Source organism: Rutidosis leptorrhynchoides, chromosome 9 (assembly GCF_046630445.1).
Source record: "Rutidosis leptorrhynchoides isolate AG116_Rl617_1_P2 chromosome 9, CSIRO_AGI_Rlap_v1, whole genome shotgun sequence".
NCBI lineage: Eukaryota > Viridiplantae > Streptophyta > Magnoliopsida > Asterales > Asteraceae > Rutidosis > Rutidosis leptorrhynchoides.
This window is the reverse complement of record NC_092341.1, coordinates 365,420,379-365,440,533: the sequence shown is the minus strand read 5'-3', so window position 1 is coordinate 365,440,533 and position 20,155 is coordinate 365,420,379. Positions and strand designations below refer to the sequence as shown.

The window sequence follows — 20,155 nt, the reverse complement described above, 5'->3', positions numbered from 1 at the left end:
AGTGGCAGTTTCTGATGCACACTTTTACTGACACTTTTTTTTACTGACACTTTCTGATGCATAAAATTCAGGGTCTTAAATGGTTGCAATCGCAAATGGTTTTGGGAATCGAAAACAATCTCAAATGGTTGCAACGTCTCGTTCATCACCCTCATTCCTAAGGTATCTGATCCTCTTAACTTTTCAAATTGACCCATTAGTCTCATCGGTAGTGTAGTGACCCGAACTTTTCCATGTTTATATATATTAATTGAGATTGATGTTTACATGATTAAATGTTTCCAACATGTTAAGCAATCAAACTTGTTAAGACTTGATTAATTGAAATAGGTTTCATATAGACAATTGACCACCCAAGTTGACCGGTGATTCACGAACGTTAAAACTTGTAAAAAAACTATATGATGACATATATATGGTTATATATATAGTTAACATGATATTATGATAAGTAAACATATCATAATTTATATTAACAATGAACTACATATGTAAAAACAAGACTACTAACTTAATGATTTTGAAACGAGACATATATGTAACGTTTATCGTTGTAACGACATTTAATGTATATATATCATATTAAGAGATATTCGTACATCATAATATCATGATAATATAATAATTTAAAATCTCTTTTGTTATTATAAACATTGGGTTAACAACATTTAACAAGATCGTTAACCTAAAGGTTTCAAAACAACACTTACATGTAACGACTAACGATGACTTAACGACTCAGTTAAAATGTATATACATGTAGTGTTTTAATATGTATTTATACACTTTTGAAAGACTTCAATACACTTATCAAAATACTTCTACTTAACAAAAATGCTTACAATTACATTCTCGTTCAGTTTCATCAACAATTCTACTCGTATGCACCCGTATTCGTACTCGTACAATACACAGCTTTTAGATGTATGTACTATTGGTATATACACTCCAATGATCAGCTCTTAGCAGCCCATGTGAGTCACCTAACACATGTGGGAACCATCATTTGGCAACTAGCATGAAATATCTCATAAGATTACAAAAATATGAGTAATCATTCATGACTTATTTACATGAAAACAAAATTACATATCCTTTATATCTAATCCATACACCAACGACCAAAAACACCTACAAACACTTTCATTCTTCAATTTTCTTCATCTAATTGAACTCTCTCAAGTTCTATCTTCAAGTTCTAAGTGTTCTTCATAAATTCCAAAAGTTCTAGTTTCATAAAATCAAGAATACTTTCAAGTTTGCTAGCTCACTTCCAATCTTGTAAGGTGATCATCCAACCTCAAGAAATCTTTGTTTCTTACAGTAGGTTATCATTCTAATACAAGGTAATAATCATATTCAAACTTTGGTTCAATTTCTATAACTATAACAATCTTATTTCAAGTGATGATCTTACTTGAACTTGTTTTCGTGTCATGATTTTGCTTCAAGAACTTTGAGCCATCCGAGGATCCATTGAAGCTAGATCCATTTTTCTATTTTCCAGTAGGTTCATCCAAGGAACTTAAGGTAGTAATGATGTTCATAACATCATTCGATTCATACATATAAAGCTATCTTATTCGAAGGTTTAAACTTGTAATCACTAGAACATAGTTTAGTTAATTCTAAACTTGTTCGCAAACAAAAGTTAATCCTTCTAACTTGACTTTTAAAATCAACTAAACACATGTTCTATATCTATATGATATGCTAACTTAATGATTTAAAACCTGGAAACACGAAAAACACCGTAAAACCGGATTTACGCCGTCGTAGTAACACCGCGGGCTGTTTTGGGTTAGTTAATTAAAAACTATGATAAACTTTGATTTAAAAGTTGTTATTCTGAGAAAATGATTTTTATTATGAACATGAAACTATATCCAAAAATTATGGTTAAACTCAAAGTGGAAGTATGTTTTCTAAAATGGTCATCTAGACGTCGTTCTTTCGACTGAAATGACTACCTTTACAAAAACGACTTGTAACTTATTTTTCCGACTAGAAACCTATACTTTTTTTGTTTAGATTCATAAAATAGAGTTCAATATGAAACCATAGCAATTTGATTCACTCAAAACGGATTTAAAATGAAGAAGTTATGGGTAAAACAAGATTGGATAATTTTTCTCATTTTAGCTACGTGAAAATTGGTAACAAATCTATTCCAACCATAACTTAATCAACTTGTATTATATATTATGTAATCTTGAGATACCATAGACACGTATACAATGTTTCGACCTATCATGTCGACACATCTATATATATTTCGGAACAACCATAGACACTCTATATGTGAATGTTGGAGTTAGCTATACAGGGTTGAGGTTGATTCCAAAATATATATAGTTTGAGTTGTGATCAATACTGAGATACGTATACACTGGGTCGTGGATTGATTCAAGATAATATTTATCGATTTATTTCTGTACATCTAACTGTGGACAACTAGTTGTAGGTTACTAACGAGGACAGCTGACTTAATAAACTTAAAACATCAAAATATATTAAAAGTGTTGTAAATATATTTTGAACATACTTTGATATATATGTATATATTGTTATAGGTTCGTGAATCAACCAGTGGCCAAGTCTTACTTCCCGACGAAGTAAAAATCTGTGAAAGTGAGTTATAGTCCCACTTTTAAAATCTAATATTTTTGGGATGAGAATACATGCAGGTTTTATAAATGATTTACAAAATAGACACAAGTACGTGAAACTACATTCTATGGTTGAATTATCGAAATCGAATATGCCCCTTTTTATTAAGTCTGGTAATCTAAGAATTAGGGAACAGACACCCTAATTGACGCGAATCCTAAAGATAGATCTATTGGGCCTAACAAACCCCATCCAAAGTACCGGATGCTTTAGTACTTCGAAATTTATATCATATCCGAAGGGTGTCCCGGAATGATGGGGATATTCTTATATATGCATCTTGTTATTGTCGGTTACCAGGTGTTCACCATATGAATGATTTTTATCTCTATGTATGGGATGTGTATTGAAATATGAAATCTTGTGGTCTATTGTTACGATTTGATATATATAGGTTAAACCTATAACTCACCAACATTTTTGTTGACGTTTTAAGCATGTTTATTCTCAGGTGATTATTAAGAGCTTCCGCTGTCGCATACTTAAATAAGGACAAGATTTGGAGTCCATGCTTGTATGATATTGTGTAAAAACTGCATTCAAGAAACTTATTTTGTTGTAACATATTTGTATTGTAAACCATTATGTAATGGTCGTGTGTAAACAGGATATTTTAGATTATCATTATTTGATAATCTACGTAAAGCTTTTTAAACCTTTATTGATGAAATAAAGGTTATGGTTTGTTTAAAAATGAATGCAGTCTTTGAAAAACGTCTCATATAGAGGTCAAAACCTCGCAACGAAATCAATTAATATGGAACGTTTTTAATCAATAAGAACGGGACATTTCAGTTGGTATCCGAGCGTTGGTCTTAGAGAACCAGAAAATTTGCATTAGTGTGTCTTATCGAGTTTGTTAGGATGCATTAGTGAGTCTGGACTTCGACCGTGTTTTCTTTAAAAATGATTTCTTAACATTTTTGTTGGAAACTATATATTTTTAACATATGAATATTATGTGATATATTAATCTCTTAACGTGTTTGATATTATGTGATAGATGTCTACCTCTAGAACAAGTCCCATTGACTCACCTAATAATAATGAAGAGTCAAATGTAAATTGGAATGATTTGTGGACTGATTCACAAGTTCCCGAAGAGGAACCGGAAGAAGAGTCGGAACCGGAAGAAGAATCGGAACCGGAAGAAGAATCGGAACCGGATGAAGAAATAGAACCGGTGGGGGAAATAATAAAACGGTTAAGTAAAAGAAAATCCTCAACCAACCGACCAAAGTTAATTATGGTCAATGGTGTTTCCGCCAAGGAAGCAAAATATTGGGAGGATTACCAATTCTCCGATGAATCGGATTCCGACGAGAATTCCGATGATGTTATAGAAATTACCCCAACTGAATTTAAAAAGGCAAAAGAAAATAATAAGGGAAAGGGCATAAAAATAGAGAAATCTAATTCCAACCCCGATGAACTTTATATGTATCGTCAACCCCCGAAGTCCTTAAGTTGTAACAATGACCCGGGAACCTCTAAACCACCAGGTTTTTCTAAACCAATGTGGACAACGACGGCTCGTATTAGGGGAACATCATATATCCCTAGAAACTTGGCAAAACGAACCAAAACCGAAGAAGAAGAAACGAGCGAGTCGGAATAAGATAGTTGTATTCGTGTGGTGTAATATATGGAATATAGTGTTCTTATGCTTTATGATATATGTAAAAATTGCTTGTATTAATAAGTATTTTTTTTATGAATCTAACTCTTGTCTATTTTACAGTTTAAAAACACAAAATGGATAGACAACCCAATATTTTAAGAGACCTACCCGGAGACATGATTGATGAAATCTTGTCTAGAGTCGGCCAGAATTCTTCGGCACAACTATTTAAGGCGAGATCAGTTTGTAAGACATTCGAAGAACGTTCCAAGAATGTCTTGGTTTATAAGAGACTTTCGTTTGAAAGATGGGGGATATCACATTGGGAAACCCATAAGTTACGATGTGTTTACTTTGACGCATATATTGCGGGGAACCCAAATGCTATTTTACGCAACGGGTTAAGAAATTATTTTGACTCAATATATCCGAATATTGGACTTCGTGATTTAGAAAAAGCGGCTAACATGCAACATAAAGAAGCATGTTATGCTTACGGATTAGTAATGTTCGCTTCTCACCAAAGTGAGAACAAGAACATCGGGCTACAACTATTAAACAAAACGTTTCCACAAGTGACGGAGTCGGTAATTGGGGTAAGAAATGAGGTTTTTAGATTATTACGGGACTGTTGGACATTACGTAACCCTCGTCCCTTTGATGACGTTACAACACGCTGTCTTATCAACGGCCATAACGGTTATGTTGCACAAGACCAAGGATGGGAAGTAGTCCTAGTAAAACCAGAATGCATGACTTGTTTCTGGACGTATGAATTACGTGTCTTTATTGCCTTTGCTGAACGACTTGTGTACTAGCTAGAATTGTCTTCACAACTATCTTGTATCAAAGTTATTGTGTGCTATATTTCATGCTTTATGTAAAATAAGCGGTATTGTAAGTTTGTAAAATATTGTATAAAAGTTTGAACGCGAAATATTATTATAATCAGTTTTTCATATAGAATTGTAGTAGTTGAATTGTATATTAGCTACTAAGTATGAACTTAACGGGTAGGTAGTACCCGAATTTAAACTTATAAAATGCTAATATGAAGAAAAAGCTTTTATAAATGAGTTTATATTATGCTACGAAATACTATTAACTACTCTTAATATTCTGTATGATTAACTTGTTCCATTTAACTATTTTGAAGGAAATGGCACCGACTACTCGACACACCGTGAATATGAATGAAGAGGAATTCCGTACTTTTCTAGCTTCAAACATAGCCGCAGTACAGGCTGCACTACATACCAACAATAACCTTGGATCTAGCAGTACAGGAAATCGTGTAGGATGCACCTACAAAGAATTCACTGCCTGCAAACCTTTGGAATTTGATGGAACCGAAGGACCGATCGGATTAAAACGGTGGACCGAGAAGGTTGAATCGGTGTTTGCCATAAGTAAGTGTACTGAAGAGGACAAAGTGAAGTACGCTACGCATACCTTCACAGGTTCTGCGTTAACATGGTGGAATACCTATCTAGAGCAAGTGGGACAAGATGATGCGTACGCACTACCGTGGTCAGCATTCAAGCACTTGATGAACGAGAAGTACCGTCCCAGAACCGAGGTCAATAAGCTCAAGACAGAACTTAGAGGGTTACGAACCCAAGGATTTGATATTACCACGTACGAAAGACGATTCACAGAATTGTGCCTATTGTGTCCGGGAGCATTCGAAGATGAGGAAGAGAAGATCGACGCGTTTGTGAAAGGATTACCGGAAAGAATCCAAGAAGATATAAGTTCACACGAGCCCGCCTCCATACAACAGGCATGTAGAATGGCTCACAAACTAGTGAACCAGATTGAAGAAAGAATTAAAGAACAGACTGCTGAAGAGGCCAATGTGAAGCAAGTCAAAAGAAAGTGGGAGGAAAACGGTGATAAGAATCACCAATACAACAACAACAGCAATTACAACAATAATCGCAACAATTATCCCAACAATCGCAACATCAATCGCAACTACAACAAACGGCCCAACAACAACAACAACAACAACAGCAACTACAACAATCATCCCAACAACAATAATAACCGCAACAACAACAACAATCAGAAGCAACTATGCCAAAGGTGTGAAAAGAATCACTCGGGGTTCTGCACCAAATTTTGCAACAAGTGTAAAAGAAATGGTCATAGCGCGGCGAAGTGTGAGGTCTACGGACCAGGGGTTAATAGAACGAAAGGAACAAATGGTGTCGAAACGAGTAATGGCGGAGCAAGTAGTGTCGGAGCAAGTTATGCCAATGTAGTTTGTTATAAATGTGGAAAACCAGGCCACATTATTAGAAATTGCCCAAACCAGGAGAACACGAATGGACAAGGCCGTGGAAGAGTTTTCAATATTAATGCGGTAGAGGCACAGGAAGACCCGGAGCTTGTTACGGGTACGTTTCTTATTGACAATAAATCTGCTTACGTTTTATTTGATTCGGGTGCGGATAGAAGCTATATGAGTAGAGATTTTTGTGCTAAATTAAGTTGTCCATTGACGCCTTTGGATAGTAAATTTTTACTCGAATTAGCAAATGGTAAATTAATTTCAGCAGATAATATATGTCGGAATCGAGAAATTAAACTGGTTAGCGAAACATTTAAGATTGATTTGATACCAGTAGAGTTAGGGAGTTTTGATGTGATAATCGGTATGGACTGGTTGAAAGAAGTGAAAGCGGAGATCGTTTGTTACAAAAATGCAATTCGCATTATACGAGAAAAAGGAAAACCCTTAATGGTGTACGGAGAAAAGGGCAACACGAAGCTACATCTTATTAGTAATTTGAAGGCACAAAAACTAATAAGAAAAGGTTGCTATGCTGTTCTAGCACACGTCGAGAAAGTACAAACTGAAGAAAAGAGCATCAATGATGTTCCCATTGCAAAAGAATTTCCCGATGTATTTCCGAAAGAATTACCGGGATTACCCCCACATCGATCCGTTGAATTTCAAATAGATCTTGTACCAGGAGCTGCACCAATAGCTCGTGCTCCTTACAGACTCGCACCCAGCGAGATGAAAGAACTGCAAAGCCAATTACAAGAACTTTTAGAGCGTGGTTTCATTCGACCAAGCACATCACCGTGGGGAGCTCCTGTTTTGTTTGTCAAGAAGAAAGATGGTACATTCAGGTTGTGTATCGACTACCGAGAGTTGAACAAACTTACCATCAAGAACCGCTACCCACTACCGAGAATCGACGACTTATTTGATCAACTACAAGGCTCGTCTGTTTATTCAAAGATTGACTTACGTTCCGGGTATCATCAAATGCGGGTGAAAGAAGATGATATTCCAAAGACTGCTTTCAGAACACGTTACGGTCATTACGAGTTTATGGTCATGCCGTTTGGTTTAACTAATGCACCAGCTGTGTTCATGGACCTTATGAACCGAGTGTGTGGACCATACCTTGACAAGTTTGTCATTGTTTTCATTGATGACATACTTATTTACTCAAAGAATGACCAAGAACACGGTGAACATTTGAGAAAGGTGTTAGAAGTATTGAGGAAGGAAGAATTGTACGCTAAGTTTTCAAAGTGTGCATTTTGGTTGGAAGAAGTTCAATTCCTCGGTCACATAGTGAACAAAGAAGGTATTAAGGTGGATCCGGCAAAGATAGAAACTGTTGAAAAGTGGGAAACCCCGAAAACTCCGAAACACATACGCCAGTTTTTAGGACTAGCTGGTTACTACAGAAGGTTCATCCAAGACTTTTCCAGAATAGCAAAACCCTTGACTGCATTAACGCATAAAGGGAAGAAATTTGAATGGAATGATGAACAAGAGAAAGCGTTTCAGTTATTGAAGAAAAAGCTAACTACGGCACCTATATTGTCATTGCCTGAAGGGAATGATGATTTTGTGATTTATTGTGACGCATCAAAGCAAGGTCTCGGTTGTGTATTAATGCAACGAACGAAGGTGATTGCTTATGCGTCTAGACAATTGAAGATTCACGAACAAAATTATACGACGCATGATTTGGAATTAGGCGTGGTTGTTTTTGCATTAAAGACTTGGAGGCACTACTTATATGGGGTCAAAAGTATTATATATACCGACCACAAAAGTCTTCAACACATATTTAATCAGAAACAACTGAATATGAGGCAGCGTAGGTGGATTGAATTATTGAATGATTACGATTTTGAGATTCGTTACCACCCGGGGAAGGCAAATGTGGTAGCCGATGCCTTGAGCAGGAAGGATAGAGAACCCATTCGAGTAAAATCTATGAATATAATGATTCATAATAACATTACTACTCAAATAAAGGAGGCGCAACAAGGAGTTTTAAAAGAGGGAAATTTAAAGGATGAAATACCCAAAGGATCGGAGAAGCATCTTAATATTCGGGAAGACGGAACCCGGTATAGGGCTGAAAGGATTTGGGTACCAAAATTTGGAGATATGAGAGAAATGGTACTTAGAGAAGCTCATAAAACCAGATACTCAATACATCCTGGAACGGGGAAGATGTACAAGGATCTCAAGAAACATTTTTGGTGGCCGGGTATGAAAGCCGATGTTGCTAAATACATAGGAGAATGTTTGACGTGTTCTAAGGTCAAAGCTGAGCATCAGAAACCATCAGGTCTACTTCAACAACCCGAAATCCCGGAATGGAAATGGGAAAACATTACCATGGATTTCATCACTAAATTGCCAAGGACTGCAAGTGGTTTTGATACTATTTGGATAATAGTTGATCGTCTCACCAAATCAGCACACTTCCTACCAATAAGAGAAGATGACAAGATGGAGAAGTTAGCACGACTGTATTTGAAGGAAGTCGTCTCCAGACATGGAATACCAATCTCTATTATCTCTGATAGGGATGGCAGATTTATTTCAAGATTCTGGCAGACATTACAGCAAGCATTAGGAACTCGTCTAGACATGAGTACTGCCTATCATCCACAAACTGATGGGCAGAGTGAAAGGACGATACAAACGCTTGAAGACATGCTACGAGCATGTGTTATTGATTTCGGAAACAGTTGGGATCGACATCTACCGTTAGCAGAATTTTCCTACAACAACAGCTACCATTCAAGCATTGAGATGGCGCCGTTTGAAGCACTTTATGGTAGAAAGTGCAGGTCTCCGATTTGTTGGAGTGAGGTGGGGGATAGACAGATTACGGGTCCGGAGATTATACAAGAAACTACCGAGAAGATCATCCAAATTCAACAACGGTTGAAAACCGCCCAAAGTCGACAAAAGAGCTACGCTGACATTAAAAGAAAAGATATAGAATTTGAAATTGGAGAGATGGTCATGCTTAAAGTTTCACCTTGGAAAGGCGTTGTTCGATTTGGTAAACGAGGGAAATTAAATCCAAGGTATATTGGACCATTCAAGATTATTGATCGTGTCGGACCAGTAGCTTACCGACTTGAGTTACCTCAACAACTCGCGGCTGTACATAACACTTTCCACGTCTCGAATTTGAAGAAATGTTTTGCTAAAGAAGATCTCACTATTCCGTTAGATGAAATCCAAATCAACGAAAAACTCCAATTCATCGAAGAACCCGTCGAAATAATGGATCGTGAGGTTAAAAGACTTAAGCAAAACAAGATACCAATTGTTAAGGTTCGATGGAATGCTCGTAGAGGACCCGAGTTCACCTGGGAGCGTGAAGATCAGATGAAGAAGAAATACCCGCATCTATTTCCAGAAGATTCGTCAACACCTTCAACAGCTTAAAATTTCGGGACAAAATTTATTTAACGGGTAGGTACTGTAGTGACCCGAACTTTTCCATGTTTATATATATTAATTGAGATTGATGTTTACATGATTAAATGTTTTCAACATGTTAAGCAATCAAACTTGTTAAGACTTGATTAATTGAAATAGGTTTCATATAGACAATTGACCACCCAAGTTGACCGGTGATTCACGAACGTTAAAACTTGTAAAAAAACTATATGATGACATATATATGGTTATATATATAGTTAACATGATATTATGATAAGTAAACATATCATTAATTATATTAACAATGAACTACATATGTAAAAACAAGACTACTAACTTAATGATTTTGAAACGAGACATATATGTAACGTTTATCGTTGTAACGACATTTAATGTATATATATCATATTAAGAGATATTCGTACATCATAATATCATGATAATATAATAATTTAAAATCTCTTTTGTTATTATAAACATTGGGTTAACAACATTTAACAAGATCGTTAACCTAAAGGTTTCAAAACAACACTTACATGTAACGACTAACGATGACTTAACGACTCAGTTAAAATGTATATACATGTAGTGTTTTAATATGTATTTATACACTTTTGAAAGACTTCAATACACTTATCAAAATACTTCTACTTAACAAAAATGCTTACAATTACATTCTCGTTCAGTTTCATCAACAATTCTACTCGTATGCACCCGTATTCGTACTCGTACAATACACAGCTTTTAGATGTATGTACTATTGGTATATACACTCCAATGATCAGCTCTTAGCAGCCCATGTGAGTCACCTAACACATGTGGGAACCATCATTTGGCAACTAGCATGAAATATCTCATAAGATTACAAAAATATGAGTAATCATTCATGACTTATTTACATGAAAACAAAATTACATATCCTTTATATCTAATCCATACACCAACGACCAAAAACACCTACAAACACTTTCATTCTTCAATTTTCTTCATCTAATTGAACTCTCTCAAGTTCTATCTTCAAGTTCTAAGTGTTCTTCATAAATTCCAAAAGTTCTAGTTTCATAAAATCAAGAATACTTTCAAGTTTGCTAGCTCACTTCCAATCTTGTAAGGTGATCATCCAACCTCAAGAAATCTTTGTTTTTTACAGTAGGTTATCATTCTAATACAAGGTAATAATCATATTCAAACTTTGGTTCAATTTCTATAACTATAACAATCTTATTTCAAGTGATGATCTTACTTGAACTTGTTTTCGTGTCATGATTTTGCTTCAAGAACTTTGAGCCATCCGAGGATCCATTGAAGCTAGATCCATTTTTCTATTTTCCAATAGGTTCATCCAAGGAACTTAAGGTAGTAATGATGTTCATAACATCATTCGATTCATACATATAAAGCTATCTTATTCGAAGGTTTAAACTTGTAATCACTAGAACATAGTTTAGTTAATTCTAAACTTGTTCGCAAACAAAAGTTAATCCTTCTAACTTGACTTTTAAAATCAACTAAACACATGTTCTATATCTATATGATATGCTAACTTAATGATTTAAAACCTGGAAACACGAAAAACACCGTAAAACCGGATTTACGCCGTCGTAGTAACACCGCGGGCTGTTTTGGGTTAGTTAATTAAAAACTATGATAAACTTTGATTTAAAAGTTGTTATTCTGAGAAAATGATTTTTATTATGAACATGAAACTATATCCAAAAATTATGGTTAAACTCAAAGTGGAAGTATGTTTTCTAAAATGGTCATCTAGACGTCGTTCTTTCGACTGAAATGACTACCTTTACAAAAACGACTTGTAACTTATTTTTCCGACTAGAAAACTATACTTTTTTTGTTTAGATTCATAAAATAGAGTTCAATATGAAACCATAGCAATTTGATTCACTCAAAACGGATTTAAAATGAAGAAGTTATGGGTAAAACAAGATTGGATAATTTTTCTCATTTTAGCTACGTGAAAATTGGTAACAAATCTATTCCAACCATAACTTAATCAACTTGTATTATATATTATGTAATCTTGAGATACCATAGACACGTATACAATGTTTCGACCTATTATGTCGACACATCTATATATATTTCGGAACAACCATAGACACTCTATATGTGAATGTTGGAGTTAGCTATACAGGGTTGAGGTTGATTCCAAAATATATATAGTTTGAGTTGTGATCAATACTGAGATACGTATACACTGGGTCGTGGATTGATTCAAGATAATATTTATCGATTTATTTCTGTACATCTAACTGTGGACAACTAGTTGTAGGTTACTAACGAGGACAGCTGACTTAATAAACTTAAAACATCAAAATATATTAAAAGTGTTGTAAATATATTTTGAACATACTTTGATATATATGTATATATTGTTATAGGTTCGTGAATCAACCAGTGGCCAAGTCTTACTTCCCGACGAAGTAAAAATCTGTGAAAGTGAGTTATAGTCCCACTTTTAAAATCTAATATTTTTGGGATGAGAATACATGCAGGTTTTATAAATGATTTACAAAATAGACACAAGTACGTGAAACTACATTCTATGGTTGAATTATCGAAATCGAATATGCCCCTTTTTATTAAGTCTGGTAATCTAAGAATTAGGGAACAGACACCCTAATTGACGCGAATCCTAAAGATAGATCTATTGGGCCTAACAAACCCCATCCAAAGTACCGGATGCTTTAGTACTTCGAAATTTATATCATATCCGAAGGGTGTCCCGGAATGATGGGGATATTCTTATATATGCATCTTGTTATTGTCGGTTACCAGGTGTTCACCATATGAATGATTTTTATCTCTATGTATGGGATGTGTATTGAAATATGAAATCTTGTGGTCTATTGTTACGATTTGATATATATAGGTTAAACCTATAACTCACCAACATTTTTGTTGACGTTTTAAGCATGTTTATTCTCAGGTGATTATTAAGAGCTTCCGCTGTCGCATACTTAAATAAGGACAAGATTTGGAGTCCATGCTTGTATGATATTGTGTAAAAACTGCATTCAAGAAACTTATTTTGTTGTAACATATTTGTATTGTAAACCATTATGTAATGGTCGTGTGTAAACAGGATATTTTAGATTATCATTATTTGATAATCTACGTAAAGCTTTTTAAACCTTTATTGATGAAATAAAGGTTATGGTTTGTTTAAAAATGAATGCAGTCTTTGAAAAACGTCTCATATAGAGGTCAAAACCTCGCAACGAAATCAATTAATATGGAACGTTTTTAATCAATAAGAACGGGACATTTCAGGTAGTTACTATAAAATCCTTTCCAAAGTACTTGCAAATAGAATTAGGAAAATTGTCCCTTGGTTAATCGGTGAAGAACAAAGCGCCTTCATTAGTGAAGGACTAAACTACCTCCTCAACATGGCTTTAAAGAAAAATTTAATAAGTGGAGTCGAAGTTGATCATGATAAAGTAGTTATTTCCCACATACAATACTCCGATGGCACGATCATTTTTGGGAAATGGAACAAAATGAAAGTAAGAAACACCTTAAAAATCCTCAAATGTTTTGAGGACCTATCGGGCTTAAAACTTAACCTAAACAAGAGTAATGTATATGGAATTGGAACCACAAAATATGAGCTTAGTTTGCTTGCGTCATGGTTTGGTTGTAAAGAAGATTCTTTTCCTTTCAATTATCTTGGTTTACCAATAGGAGCCAATTTAAAACTTCATAAAACTTGATTACCCATCTTTGAAAAATTCAAGAAAAGACTTACGGATTGGAAGGCCAAATCTATATCCTTTGGGGGTCGTCTAACGTTAGTCAAATCGGTTTTGAGCAGTTTGCCTCTTTATTACTTCTCACTTTTCAAAGCCCCTCTTCGTGTCATCAAAGATCTAGAAGGTTTGCGACGTGATTTCTTTTGGGGTGAGAATTCTGAAAATAGGAAAATGGCTTGGGTAAGTTGGAATCAAATCTTAATGCCTTATGAATATGGAGGTTTAAATGTCGGATCCTAAGTCAAAAAACCTTGCACTTCTAATAAAATGGTGGTGGAGATTTCTTAATTTTAATAACTCTTTTTGGGCCCGTATAATCAAAAGCATTTATGGAAAAAATGGTGGGTTGGGTTGCGTTTCCCCTTTGTCAAACGGTGCCCTCAAAAAATTCGCGGGTAGGTCTTGGTTTAATATTATAAATTTAGAACACACCTTAAACAAGTTAGGGTGTGATATTACTAATGCGTTTGTTAAAGTTGTAGGACAAGGGTTCGAGACGAGTTTCTGGAATGACAAATGGTGCGGGGAAGAAACGTTGAAAATGACTCATCCTAGATTACACAGGCTGGAACTTGACAAAGATATAAACATTGCTGGTAGAGTAAAATAGATTGATGGATCGGCTGTCTTCAATTGGGCCTGGGCCGTTGACCCAAAACGGAGAGCAGAAACTGAATTGTCAAACCTTGTTAACAAAATTAAAAGCTACGTACCCTCTGGTAAACAATTCGACGAATGGTCTTGGAAATTTTGTAACACCAACGCCTACCCTTCAAGATCTCTTGTGAACATTCTCGATGAATTAACAATGGCAGGCCGTATACCTCCTGATTCTACCCCTATCAACCCTTTGTTACCTCAAAAAGTCGGCATTCTCATTTGGCGTGCATCCCAAAATAAATTGCATGTGCGTATCAAGCTTGACAACCGGGGCATTGATTTACACTCTACTAGATGCCCGGTTTGCAATGATGATGTCGAAACGCTACACCACACTCTTTTAATGTGCAAAGTAGCATCAGATGTTTGGGGAAAGGTTTGCAAATGGTGGTCCCTTGATCTCCTAAAAATCGATAACCTCTCTGACTTATCCAAAGCTACACACCCAAGCTTCTCATCCCCCATGAAATCGTCGATTTGGCAAGCGGTAGTTTGGGTTACATGTTACTACATTTGGAAGAATTGAAACGACCACGTTTTCGGGAATAATCCTGCTTGCTCTCCAAAAATCTTATTCGAGATTCAAACAAAATGTTTCGAGTGGATCAATTGTCATGGTAAGAGCTTCAGTCTTGAATGGTTACCAGGGGCGATTGTACATGGAAGTGAGTGGGGTCCTATGACCCCACTACTTTGAAATTTTTTTATACAATGTATTCTTCAAATTGTGTACACCACTAAATTTAACCATAGGACCCCATATATTTTTGAAACTTATGGGTTTTTTAGAGGTAAACAACCACTAAATTACCCTTAAAACATAATTAACTTTGAAATTTTTTTTAGGACCCCATTGGATTATCATCCTAGAATCGCCACTGATGGTTACCTTGGATAACCAACCCAAAGACTTCCATTCTCATTTCTAGACCCAAAGTGGGAATCGGCTAAATAGGCAGGTTTTTCTTCTCGTTTTGTCTCCTTGTTCTAGCGACACGGATCTAAATGGGTTGGATCGAGCTACTTTGTAGCTGGGTTTCACGGCACTGTATTTTGAACCCAACCCAGCTTGTCTTTTCAAGTTGTATCTGCGTCGTCGTGAGCTTGGAGCAATAGGAGTTGTTTTTCCTGCCTCCTCTCGTGATTCTTTGGGTTTTCTGTATATGTATGTGTATTTCATGTTTATTCCAGAATCTAGATAGTGTTGTATCATGTTTCTTAGTCTTAGTTCTCGAAAGCCTTATGGCTGCCCATATGGTAATTTTTCTTTCTTCTTAATAAAATTTAGGCTTTTTAAGAAAAGTAATAAAACAGTACAACACCTTTGTGGAGAATTATAAGTAATACAAGCTAACTTAAGCTAAGTTCGCACTCTGGATTCGATAAAAATCATACCAATTGCAGCTACAAACTTGTCGATATTTTCTTTACTTTTCATCGAAAACGAAGGGATCAATTCAAACGCGTTCTTCATGTAAAGCATATATATACCTTTAGCAAATAAATACTCCATTGTCAAACTCAGAAGCCAGACTACACTTGACAAACGTCATCCTAATCTTGCTTCTCTTCATAATACCTACATCACATTCAGGGTGTGTTTGTCTCAAAGCCTTTTGAATAAATTAATAATGAAAAAATATCCCACAAGTGCACTCGTTTCGTTCAATTACTATTTTCATTATAATTATATAAAAAAAATTATGTTATAAGAAATTACTGGATGTTTGTATAGACCATAGGCAGATATGGAAATGGATCATGATTACCATAACTAAATTCACACAATAATAAATTATGTGATAATAAATAGTTCCTAGACATTTCATTTAAATCCTTTACCACCAAATATTGGACTTAACCCATTCACCCCGTTAGAGATAAACACCACCCACTTTGACCCACCTATAGTAAAATCGGTCGAAACAGTTTCTATTTAATGGTATATATACCTTGAGAATATAAATTAAAAAATGTAATGGGACAATCTTACAATTCCAAAATCTACAAGCCATAATTATCTAACGTCGGCGTGAAGTGTTGTAAGACAAAATTAGATAGCACTTGTAAAGCATACGGTTTTTCACCCAGAAAGAGAAAACGGAGAGATTGTTGACTTTCTGACCAAATACACTAACAGTAACTTAATTTTGATCTCATTGGGGGTGATCTTTTTTCAACTCAGGTCAACTAGATATAATCTAGATATAACTTGGCCACCAAATCCATGTGACTGTACTGACCAACATAAAGAACATGTAAGCCAAACAAAACAAAAGATATATATGTTACCTCCTCAGCAAACTTAATCAATATAGTTGTCCGGGGTCTTTGTTGACCATCCACCGGTACGAAATGAGCAGTCACAACAGCCGGGAATCCTGCATTGTCTAATACACCATTCAAGTACGGGGGAAACACACTTCAGAAAATTATGGATAAAAAGTGAAAATATGTACACATACAAACGATTGAAGTACATAACACATACCCTTACTACCCCTGCAACAAAAGCACCACAGTTGAACGACCCCATATCTTTTGGTACTGAAATAAATCTTTAATTTACAGAAACAAAAAAAAAAAAAAGTGTGTATAAGTAGTGAAATATAAATGAGAGGATATTGAAGGAAATGAGCATACATATATACCATATGCAAGAAAAAAAAATTACCTATTGACTAGGAGCTCCTTTTCGCTAATCATATATTCATCTTCGTGTTTAGTACCTTTCTCAAGTGAGTCAGCTACCTATCAAGTTGTTGTAGTAAGATAGACAAACTTAAAAAACCAAGCGAGAAAAAGCAAACAGATACGTAAGTAATACATTTGTATCATACAGGGGCACATTTTGAAGAGAATGAATGCAAAGTTCAAAACTTTATTAAAAACAACTTTAAATTAAGTGTAGCACAAACCTTTCCAAAAAACACCTTCCATACTGTACTGTGTACAAAAGACAAGATGCCCAACAAACGTGTCTCCCTTCTGTTTCCCTGAAAAGAAATATAAAAAGAGTTACTCGCATAAGGTAACAAACAAAAATAAAAATTAAGCATAATTTGATAAAAAAAAAAAATATAAAAAAAAAAAAAAAAAAAAAAAAAAAAAAAAAAACTGATTCACATGGAGAAATGTATAACAAACATGAAATTAGATGTCAAAAAAATAGTCTGGCTAAGACTCTAAGAGACTTAGGTTAGTGTCAGAAATTGTCACTATGATGTGTAAATGTGCGATTGAAATACGCCAGGTCAAATTAGTTGACTCGCTGACCTGTTTGTCCACTTTTATATTATTTTATTTATTAATTATTAATACGTATAAAAAATGATTGAATATGTAAGCTTGGATTATTAAAAAAATATATCACAATAATAACGTACACGGATATAGCATAGGTTCTATAAATATATGAAACAAAAATAAATTCTGAAAATATTTCACACACATTCTACCCGTTTGAAATGTTCCCTTATGACTCTATTATCTAGTTTTATTTACTCATCCAGTTTGACATAAAACATAACCAAAATCGACTAACTCATTACAAAAAGGGCCAAATAACTACCTATTCGGGATATAACGTGCATGTTTGGATCGCTGTCTACACATCATGTTAAATCAGAAGGCCAATTTGCAATGCATAAAGAATACAAATCAGAACATTTTTCTCTGAATGAAACATAACAATAATATCCAGTAATGTATTATACCTTTTCCCTATGACAAAGTAATTCCAAAACTCGTACTGCAACAGCATACCCAGCATCCTCTAATCTGATCCAAAACATACAATTGTATATTTTGACCATGGATTAAAGTCTCGTATGTAGACATACGAGTCTTCGTTAAAAATGAAATATTCATCGATCATCTTTTAACAAGACGTCAATGGCCTTATATTATCATTAAATATAAAGAATAAAAATGTTACAAGGAACATTTTTCTATGGGATAATTTCAGGAAAAAGATACTAACATGATTGTCAATAAATTCTAATTAACGTGACCTAACATGATACAGTATATCATTATCATTATATTTCAACAAATGAAGGTGATTACAATTTCAATATCACTTGAAAAATATTTCAAACACGATTGCAAAAAGTTCAAGAGAAGGTAATCTAATTGTCAAGATTTTAAAATCAAAGGAACCAAACATGATTTCTAAAAAAGAGAATTCGTGCACCTTACGGTATCATTTTTGCACTTAAAAATGAACTTATAATCTGTTTTACAGAGTTATGTTCCTTGCCCCTAGCTTACGAAACAAAATCAAACTATGTAAAAAAAAATTAAATTATAAATTATCCCCTTCAAATTTGTAGCACATTAGCACTTAACAAAAATCCTTAGAAAAAAAAAAAACTACATAATCCACATAAAAATCAAAACTTTAATCATATTAATCGCATAATCAAAAACAATTTGTAACACACCATAATCAGAATTTAAATTCTAGATCGATTATACTGAACAAGCTCTGAAAATAAGTAAGCAAATCCACTTAAACTCACCTGTAAACAGTTTCCATCATTTGATCTATAAAACTCATTTCAATTAGTTGAAATTGGAATTGGGGATCTAGGGTTCAAAAAAGGGGGAAAACTGTTACCTCTTGTCTGCCTTTACTTAGAGGTTTATCGACAACATTTGTATATTGTTTCATCTTCCCTGCTCCGATCATGGTGTATGAATTTCGCAATGTTTTTAGTTTAAAACATGACAAAATTGCCAAATTAATCCCTGTTTTATTCGATTTTCTTCTTTTTCGTCCCTCTCAGAATGTTCCTGCATTTTTAGTCCCCTAATGGCATTTAGTAGTCTCAATTTCGTCCTTGTGTAAAACAGCCCCAATCTTATCCTCATCATCATCATCATGTACCAGAGAAAAGAAATAAAACAACACAAAAATTACACGATAACAACTAAAAAAAATTCGCCGTTAGAAAAGTCTTTCACAATTCATCAATTTTCATTTTCATCTTATTTTTCCATCCATATTTATTTCGATCATCAATCAAGAGTCAAACCCTAAGGTTGTATTCTCGCCTCTCACGGTGGTGCGCCACCGGCATTGTTGCCTTACGTGACTCCAAATTAAAGGCAATTACTCTTTATCTTCATTTTTTAATTAATAAAAAATCATCTGCTTTTTTTTTATCTTTAATGAAAGTTTTTTTTTTTTTTTTTTTTTTTTTGATAAATCATTCGCTGCAAATGGCTTAAAAAATTGACTGTTTTTTATGTTTTATTGTTACATTAGCATACATGAATCTGGTTTTTTCTTCATTTATTTGGTATTTAAATAAATTTATATAATATAGTATTTCAAGACTATTTTTTCTTTCTTTTTGTGATGTAATAATCATTACCAGAAGTTCTTGAGCTGGAGATCTATTCGTTCTCTACCCAACATACGAAAACATGTTCGTGAACGGTTTATTTTCGTTCTCTACCTAAACCAACATACTTGCAATCTGATGAAAGAAGGAAACTTTTTGGTACATCATGATGATGATGATGATGATGATGATGATGATGTTGATGATGAGATGGGGGCCGCTAAACACAGGGACGAATTTGAGAGTGGAAAATGTCATTAGGGACTAAAATTGCAGGAACATTTTGAGAGGGACGGAAAAAAAGAAAATCGAATAACACAGGGACCAATTTGACAATTTTGTCTTAAAACAT

At 34.6% G+C, this 20,155-nt stretch overlaps 1 protein-coding gene across 4 annotated transcripts in view; it reads right to left on the bottom strand.

Moving 5' to 3' along the window:
• LOC139866982 (uncharacterized) overlaps positions 1-19,573 on the bottom strand; it is a 47,605-nt gene extending 28,032 nt beyond the window's left edge. Inside the window, exons 1-7 of one of the 4 annotated variants that reach the window (XR_011765710.1) lie at positions 18,976-19,573; positions 18,169-18,232; positions 17,371-17,448; positions 17,127-17,203; positions 16,944-16,999; positions 16,745-16,842; positions 15,944-16,031 (exon numbers count right to left, since the gene is read on the bottom strand). Coding sequence is in view for 1 of the 4 variants with exons in the window: in XM_071855286.1 (XP_071711387.1) it covers positions 16,023-16,031; positions 16,745-16,842; positions 16,944-16,999; positions 17,127-17,203; positions 17,371-17,448; positions 18,169-18,232; positions 18,976-19,013 (420 nt within the window). In the remaining 3 variants the exon portion in view is untranslated. Of the gene's footprint in view, positions 1-15,809; positions 16,032-16,744; positions 16,843-16,943; positions 17,011-17,126; positions 17,204-17,370; positions 17,449-18,168; positions 18,233-18,975 lie in introns of those variants that run through there. The other 3 variants (XR_011765711.1, XR_011765712.1, XM_071855286.1) reach the window with 3 other exon arrangements.
• Between the last annotated feature and the right edge of the window lie 582 nt (positions 19,574-20,155).